Source organism: Camellia sinensis, chromosome 6 (assembly GCF_055761805.1).
Source record: "Camellia sinensis isolate YWXY chromosome 6, ASM5576180v1, whole genome shotgun sequence".
Classification (NCBI taxonomy): domain Eukaryota; kingdom Viridiplantae; phylum Streptophyta; class Magnoliopsida; order Ericales; family Theaceae; genus Camellia; species Camellia sinensis.
In genome coordinates this window covers 32,146,420-32,155,275 of record NC_138966.1, presented here as the reverse complement: position 1 = coordinate 32,155,275, position 8,856 = coordinate 32,146,420, and the positions used below count along the sequence as shown (strand labels likewise).

Below are 8,856 nucleotides of genomic sequence, written 5' to 3'. Positions count from 1 at the left end.
ATTATACACTCAATTCCTCTCTTTTCATTCAACTTGGCTGAGATTGCTCTAAGGAAAGAGAGAGAGGGTCGGCTAGAGAGTGAGATGGGGGAAACAATTGGAGATTTGAGCAAGAGGCTTGAAAATCTTGAAGATTAACTCAAGAATTGGCTAGAATTTGGGTGTTTGAAGCTCCTAGGTGAGTAAATTCATGGATTTTAGTTTGTAACTTGTGAATTCAAAGTTGAATGGTGATCAAGAACATGAATTGAATGAAAAAGAGTTGGTTTTGATGAATTGGGAGTCAATATACACATGCATGCATAAAATTGCCATGAATTTGCATAAACTAGCATGTAATATGTTGATTATGAAAAATTGAGTTGTTGGATCATACATGCATGCATGGTTTTGTTGAGTTTCATGAGAATGAACACCATTTGCATCATTTGAAATAGAAATGAAGTCAAAATTGGCATGCAAGTTTGATTATTAAAGATATGGAGCTTATATGAGGTTTGAATGCATGAGCCATGATTATACAAAGGAATGTTGATTAATTTTGAAGAACTGGGCCATGATTTTGAGCAATTGGCCTTATATTGTTTGTGTACTCATGATACATAATGTGTTTCCCTATTTTGGTACCTTAATTTGAGCTTTGGAGCCTTTGAATATCAAGTTTGAGCCTCAAAAACAATTCTGGATTTTCCAGAATTTGGCATGTTTGCTCGAGCGGGGAAAGCACCGCTCGAGCGGGAAATACGAGCTCCCAGAAGTTTTGCAGACATGGATGTTCGCTCGAGCGAGGAGATTCACGCTCGAGCGGGGAGCCATGTAGTGAGACTTTCAGCTCGAGCGTCCGAATTCACGCTCGAGCGTAAAAATAAGGCAGCCAGTACTTTTGCAGACCTTATGGGTTCGCTCGAGCGAGAAAGTCCACACTCGAGCGGGGACCCCTGTTTTAGAAATTTTGTAAAGATGTTATATGTTTCGTTTTCCGTTCTTTTTCACTTCTAAGTACTCTTAGGCATGCATTGAGCATTATGAATGAAAAAAAAGGATAAGAAAGAAGCCTAAGAGGGATATATGAATTAAGAACGGATTGAATCGTTTGTGACCCATATGTGTTATGTAATGTGTAGGGTCAAGCTCAAGGGTGAATCCACCTGCATAGCACTGTGAGTAATATCTTAACAAAGATATCTGAAGTATGTTATTTGTTTAACTGCTTATTTTTGTGTAAGTCTTGTAAGTTTCTTACATTGAATTTGGGACAAATATTTGTTATGCCATGTGATTGGGCCAAAGGCCGTTGGATACAATTGGTTGGGCCAAAGGCCGTTGGACATGGATGATTGGGCCAAAGGTCGTCTGATACGAATGATAGTCTGATACAAATGATAGTCTGACATATGAATGAATGGGCTAGAGGCCGTATGACATGAATGAATGGGCCAGAGGCCGTGTGGCATGAATGAATGGACCAGAGGCCGTGTGACATGAATGAATGGGCTAGAGGCCGTATGACATGAATAAATGGGCCAGAGGCCGTACGACGTGAATGAATGGGCCAGAGGCCGTAAGACGTGAATGAATGGGCCAGAGGCCGTAAGACGTGAATGAATGGGCCAAAGGCCGTAAGACGTGAATGAATGGGCCAAAGGCCGTTTGACATAAATGATTAGGCCAAAGGCCGTCGAACAGGAACGGTTGGGCCAAAGGCCGTCAGGTACAAGTTAATTGGGCCCGAGGCCGTTTGACACGTCTGGAACTTTAGTCAAGTGATACATTAAATAGCAACATGAATTGGGCCTAAGGCCGTCTGACGTAACTGTTTCAAAGATTGTTCATGTATCTTCCTTATTAGATATTATGCACTGGGTTTTCGCTCACGCTCATTCATGTTTATGTAGGTGAGCCAAGGGACGCCCAAACCCAGCCTCGGTGAAATATGTGAGATACAGTCAAGGTTTTGGAGAGTCAGCCCAAACGTCTCACGCACGAGACTTGTCTTCGCCTCTTTTGTTCTTTTGATATGGTTTTGTTATTTTGGCGAAAACGCCGGATTACTTTTATATATAAACTCTGGGTTTGACCGACTTAGACTTAATGATCCTGTATGTACAGAACTTTATGCTATTACTTATTTTGACGTGAGTTATTAACATGTATGTATATGGACTATTATGATGTGCCATGTAAGCACAGCTCTATGGACAATTTGTAAGTTTGCTTCCGTTTGGCCCTTTTACTCTGATGAGTTATGTCTGAATTGGTTTGAGGCCGTAAGTAATCCCTTGATTGCTGGCAGGTTATGTCCTTAACCCATAGGGGCGGGTTCGGGTTATGACAAAAAGGTCTGGGTACGGTTTCAGAAAGAGTCGTTCTTTTGCAAACAAAAAGCAAAACATGGGGACTACTAGTAGCTCCAGTCAGAGCAGTGGGTCTATACCGGTTTATCCTGATTGTGGATGGAAACATAGAGGTGTATGTTACCGTGCATCTAGTGCTTGTTTCCGATGCAGCAAGACAGGCCATGTAGTGAAAGATTGCCCCCTTGGATCTGATAATGTCAATCGTCTTGCAACAAGTTCAGTTGGGTCCGCTTCTGCGGCTAGAACAAATACGAGAGCTAATACTGGGAGAGAAACTTTGAGACAAGGCCAAGTTTTCACACTAGTGCCTGGTGATGTGTAGAACACTGAATCTTTGGTGTCAGGTATACTCCCTATTTATGCTCAAAATGCATATATGTTGATAAATTATGGTTCTACACATTCCTTTGTATCGCATGCTTTCTCCTGAAAATTGACTAGACCACTAAAACCTATGAATTATTTGTTATCTGTATCTACACTATCTGGAAGTCCTATGGTATGCGTGTATGTGTATTCAGCATGTGACATAGTAATTGGTGATATAACATTATATGTTGACTTGTTGCCATTGGGTATTGATCATTTTGACTATATACTTGGTATGGATTGGTTGATGAAGTATTGTACAACTATTGATTGTATGAATAAAACTGTTGTGTTTCGACCACCTAATATGCCTGAGTTCGTATTCGTTGGGAATGGGGTAATTCTTCCATTGTATTTGATTTCTTTTGTGAAAGCCAGAAAATTGTTAAGAAAAGGGTGTCGGGGTTATTTGTGTTGCATTTTGAATGTGACTTCTGATAGTCCTATTGTAGAGAACATCCCAGTAGTAATTGAATTTCCTGATGTATTTCCAAATGATTTTCCCAGAGGCTTAATTGATAGGAAAATGGAGTTTACTATTGATGTTGTACCCGGAACACAACCGATTTCTAAAACCTCATACCGAATGTCAACTTCTGAATTGAAAGAATTAAAAGTTCAACTCCAAGAACTCTTAGACAAGAAATTCGTCCGCCCGAGCACTTCACCTTGGGGTGCTCCAGTCCTATTTGTAAAGAAGAATGATGGATCGTTGAGATTGTGTATAGATTACAAAGAACTGAACAAAGTAATCGTGAAGAACAAATATCCACTGTCTGAATAGATGATTTGTTTGATCAACTCCAGGGAGCACAAGTGTTCTCTAAGATAGACCTTAGATCTGGATATCACCAGTTAAAGGTCAAGGCAGAAGATGTATAGAAAACTGCATTCATAACTAGATATGAGCACTATGAATTTTTAGTGATGCCATTTGGGGTAACTAATGCACCCGCAGCTTTTATGGACTTAATGAATAGGGTATTCAAACAATTTCTGGATGAATTTATAGTTGTGTTTATTGATGATATTCTAATTTACTCCAGAAGCAGGGAAGAACATGGACATCATTTGCGAACTGCTTTACAGATTTTGAGAGAAAAGAAGTTATATGCAAAATTTTCCAAATGTGAATTCTGGCTGAACAGCGTAGCATTTTTGGGACATGTAATCAACAAAGATGGCATATTAGTGGATCCACAGAAAATTGAGGCTATTGTAGACTGGCCAAGACCAACTAATGTGTCAGAAATCAGAAGCTTTCTGGGGCTTGCAGGTTGTTATCGCAGATTTGCGATAGACTTTGCAAAACTTGCCATGCCATTAACACAGTTGACACAGAAAAATGTACCATTTAATTGGAATGATCAATGGGAGTCAGCCTTTCAAGAACTGAAAACTAGATTGGTAATTGCACCAATTCTGACATTGCCTAATGGAACCGATGGGTTTCAAATTTATAGTGATGCTTCCTACAAAGGCTTGAGATGTGTATTAACGCAAAATGGGAAGGTAATTGCCTATGTTTCTTGACAACTTCACCCACATGAAAAGAATTATCCAACTCGTGACCTTAAATTGGAAGTTGTAGTTTTTGCATTAAAAATTTGGCGCTATTATCTCTATGGAGTGACTTGTGAAGTATATACGGATCATAAAAGCTTGAAATATTTATTTACCCAAAAAGAACTGAACATGAGACAGAGAAGATGGCTGGAATTGATCAAAGATTATGAGTTGCAAATTCTGTACCATCCAGGGAAGGTAAATACCATTGCAGATGCATTGAGTAAAAAGTCAATTGGAAATTTGTCGTGTTTGCTCACCGGTCAGAGAGAATTGTTATGTGACTTGGAGAAGAATGAGATTAAAATTGTGTAGCGTGAACAGGGCGAGATCTTAGTCGCTGTCTCGGCTCAGCCTACAATCATTGAAGACATTAGAGAGAAACAGTTACAAGATGAATTTCTGACGAAAATTATTGATGAGTTTGACTAAAATCCAAGGCCAAGATTTGTGTTTGAGAACAATGTGTTGAAGTTTCATAATAGACTTTGTGTACCGGATTGTTCTGACCTGAGAAAATGAGTTATGACTAAGGCTCACAATTCAAAATTTGTTATGTATCCGGGAAATACAAAGATGTACCATGATTTAAAACAGAATTTCTGATGGCCTGGAATGAAGAGAAGTATTGCCGATTTTGTAGCAAGATGTTTGCATTGCCAACAAGTTAAAGCTGAACATCAACAACCCGCTGGGCTACTTCAGCCGCTTCCAATATTAGAATAGAAATGAGAGCATATCACGATGGACTTCATTATTGGACTGTCTCGCTCGTCTCAAGGTGTGGATTCTATTTGGGTCATTGTTGATCGTTTACTAAATCTGCTCACTTTTTGCCTGTCAAATCTTGGTATAATGCGGATAAGTTGGCTAATTTGTATGTCAATGAGATTGTGAAATTGCATGGAGTTCCAGTTTCCATAGTATCTGACAGAGATCCCAAGTTTACTTCGAGATTCTAGCAGAGTTTACAATAGGCTTTGGGAACTGAACTGCGGCTAAGCAGTGCCTATCACCCATAGACAAACGGCCAATCTAAACAGACCATTCAAACATTGGAAGACATGTTACAGATATGTGTGTTAGACTTCTAAGGAAATTGGGAGACTCATATACCCTTGGCCGAATTTGTGTATAACAATAGTTATCATTCAAGCATCGAAATGGCTCCTTATGAAGCATTGTATAGTAGGAAGTGTCGTTCTCTAATTTGTTGGACCGAGGTAGGTGATAGACCATTGCTAGGACTGAAACTTGTGCAAGAAACAAATGAAAATGTGAAACTAATTCAACAACAATTGAAAACTTGCACAGAGCTGCCAAAAGAGTTATGTGGATGTCCGAAAAAGAGATAGAGAATATGAAGTCGGGGATTATGTGTTTATTAAATTAACTCCAATGAAAGGCCAAACGCGGTTTGTAGTGAAAGGCAAGTTGGTACCAAGATACGTTGGGCTATATGAGATCCTTGAGAAAATCAATTCGGTGACGTATTAGGTAGCCTTACCGCCAGTCATGGAGCATATGCATAATGTTTTTCACGTTTCCATGCTTTGAAAGTATTTGAGAGACGCATTCCATGTGATTGAACCAACTCATGTGCTTCTGAAAGATGATTTTACTTATGAGGAATGGCCAATATAGATCATTAACCGCCGAATCAAAAGATTAAGAAACAAAGAAATCCCATTGGTGAAAGTTGATTGGCAAAATCATGGAAAGACTTATGCGACTTGGGAGACCGAAGAAAATATGATGAGGAGATACCCTGATTTCTTTCCTTTGGACCCGATGTTCTTCTAAAATGAAGATAATTCAAGTTTGGAGGACCAAAATCTTTTAAGGGGGGAAGACTGTAACAACCACGAACTATGATTAAACGCTAAACCATGATTAAGAATGCTTAACGAGTAATTAAGATGGAATTCTGAATTAATTGTATGTGTATTACATTATTTGTGTTTATATCTATCTACTGTAGGAATATCTGTTGGTGTTTCTATTTTGTTCTGTGTATTAAAGGCCTTATCGGCATCCGATCACGAAATTGACTTGATTTATGTATTAGTTGAAATTTTTAGAATTTTATGGTAGGTTTGATTGAAATTCGATTTATAACTAAATAATTAGAATTAAATAATTGTGATTGACTAATCTTAAGCTAAGTTTAATTAAACTAAACTACGTGGGCCTATATTCAATTTTTTTTTTGTTTATTAATTTGTTTCAATCTTTTTTATTTATTTATTTTAATTTATTTCAATTTTTTTTTAATTTCTTTTTACGCAAAAAAAATGCTAATTTTGGTTTCATTAATGTATTTTTTTTTTGTTCGAAAAGGCTTTTTGTTTTGTTTGTTTTTTTTTCGTAAATGACGTGAACAATGATAATTTTGATTTTTTTTTTATTTCTCCCCATTTCTCGAAAAGGCTTTTTTCTAGTTCTTTTTTGTAAATGACGTGGAAAATGAAATCACAATGGCGTTATTTTAATTTTTTTTCATAGTTTTTTATTAATTTGTTTCCTAGTTTTTGAAAATGCGTTATTAATAATTTTTTTTTTAATTTTTTTTTTATTAATTTGTTTCTTGGTTTTCTTTCAATTTTTTTTGTTTATTAATTTGTTTCAATCGTTTTTTATTTATTTTATTAATTTGTTTCATTTTTTTGTATTTACTCTTTTTTTACGCATATAAATGCTAATTATGGTTTCATTGATATCTTCTTTTTTTTTTATTTGTTTTATTTGTTTTTTGTTCGAAAAGGCTTTTTGTGTTTTATTTTTGCAAATGATGTGATCAATGATAATTTTGATTTTTTTTCTTAACTTTTTGTTTTTCCCTATTTTCTTAAAAGGCTTTTTTCCAGTTCTTTTTTGTAAATGACATGGACAATGCTAATTTCGATTTTATTTACTGTGTACAGAGATACAAATTATACATTATAATATACTTACGTACAACCTCTTCGGCGTGGCCTACCAATGTTACAAACCTACAAATATTAGGTAAACTATTATATATTTCCTAAAAAGCCATTATTACGCATGTACACTAACTTGTCCCGTATGCGAAGTCGCACCAACGCCATATGCGGGTCCTCATCCCCAACCATCAAACCATCCTCGTCATGTTCAACTTCTGGTATGACATTTACAAAAGCCATAGCCTCTTCTTCATTGAAATAGGGATTAACAGTTGCTGGATTGCCTGTATTTCGACGTATATAATTATGTAATGCCGTACCTACAAACTGAACTTGCAAATTTGCAAAATCATACCGAGGCATCTCTCTAATAAATCCCCATCGATTTTCCCAAGCACCGAAAGTCTGTTCCACCACACTGTGTAACGACGAGTGAACTTCGTTAAATAATTCCCTAGGGCTGTTTGCTATCCTATTCTCTTCACTAATGCGGAATTGTTGTTGGTGGTAACGGTTGTCTTTGAAAGGTGCTAGGTAACCTACCCGATTCAGATTGCCAGCATCGACAAGATAATATTTTCCTGCAGACAGTACCATATTTTCAAACAAACCACCCAATTGTGTTTAATTTTAAATTAACGATGTTTTCTCATATATTAGGTACCCAGATATTTTCAAATTATTGTTTTACTTTCTTCAGGATGTGAAAATGGGACAATGTCATTTGTTATTATCTTATTGAAGATAAGACTATCGTGTATACTTTCTTCCCATTCAAGCTAAACAAAGATGAAACACATATCAAAATCGCATGCGACCATGATATTTTACATGTGACAGTGCTTCCTACCAAAATATGTTGTGGCATCTGGCCCCGTAACCCATACACTAACATATGTTTCGTCTATGGCTCCGATACAATCCTGCACACAACCCAAAAAAATAAGTGACTCCTACGGGTACAAGTAATCATTAATTTTCATACGTCACGTCCAATAAAATGTACTAAGTGATGTTTTTAACTAGTACCATGAACGATAGGTATTTCCGTTTTGACTGCACGTATGGATATATATAATGCTGACTATATGTGGGCCTGCAATGTACAACAGTGAAGTCTTTTATCACCGTTAACACATTATGCACATGTCGGGACACAATCTCCCCCGAATGTTGGAACCGTTCTTGGATTTTTTGATTTTGGAACCCTCGCAACACGTGGATAAACATTGTTATGCTTTCTTCAACAGCTAAGCCATGTGAACGTTGCAGTACTTGTAGCCCAAAATCAGTTACTAATGTGTGACACAAAGCCGTAAAAACTTTCTTCGGCATGCACACATTTTCCTGAAATTGACCCACATGGCCCGCATATAGTTCAGTTATCCATGCATGCCCGGTCAAAATAGAAGTGCAACATGGCATTTTGGACATGCGTTTTTCATACCACTCTTGCATATACCAGCATGCTTCTACAATTGTCCAATTGTTTTGTTGTTGCAGCTGTATGGTCATTTGGTTAAGAATTTCCCGTAAATCCTGATTGATGCTTCCATCCCCGAGATTCATTACGTCGATTCAAGTGAAACCTACAACAGTGAGACGGTTTGAATCAATTTACAAGTGATACAGTGGAGTAA

The 8,856-nt window shown here is 37.2% G+C and overlaps 1 protein-coding gene and 1 long non-coding RNA gene across 2 annotated transcripts; both read right to left on the bottom strand.

Moving 5' to 3' along the window:
- Window positions 1-7,306: 7,306 nt before the first annotated feature.
- On the bottom strand, window positions 7,307-7,813 carry LOC145793248 (uncharacterized). The gene has a single exon (XM_082876022.1). The coding sequence runs from the start codon at window positions 7,811-7,813 to the stop codon at window positions 7,307-7,309; it is 507 nt and encodes a 168-aa protein (XP_082732148.1).
- A 154-nt stretch (window positions 7,814-7,967) lies between these two features.
- Window positions 7,968-8,806, bottom strand: LOC145792611 (uncharacterized). The gene is made up of 3 exons (XR_014332141.1): window positions 8,664-8,806; window positions 8,246-8,563; window positions 7,968-8,139 (listed from the first exon to the last, which is right to left on the bottom strand). It is a non-coding gene; the product is annotated as an uncharacterized LOC145792611 (long non-coding RNA).
- Window positions 8,807-8,856: the final 50 nt, after the last annotated feature.

Excerpts from the sequence above, each read along its gene's own strand:
- LOC145793248 (XM_082876022.1), bottom strand. The coding sequence starts at position 7,813 with ATGGTACTGTCTGCAGGAAAATATTATCTTGTCGATGCTGGCAATCTG.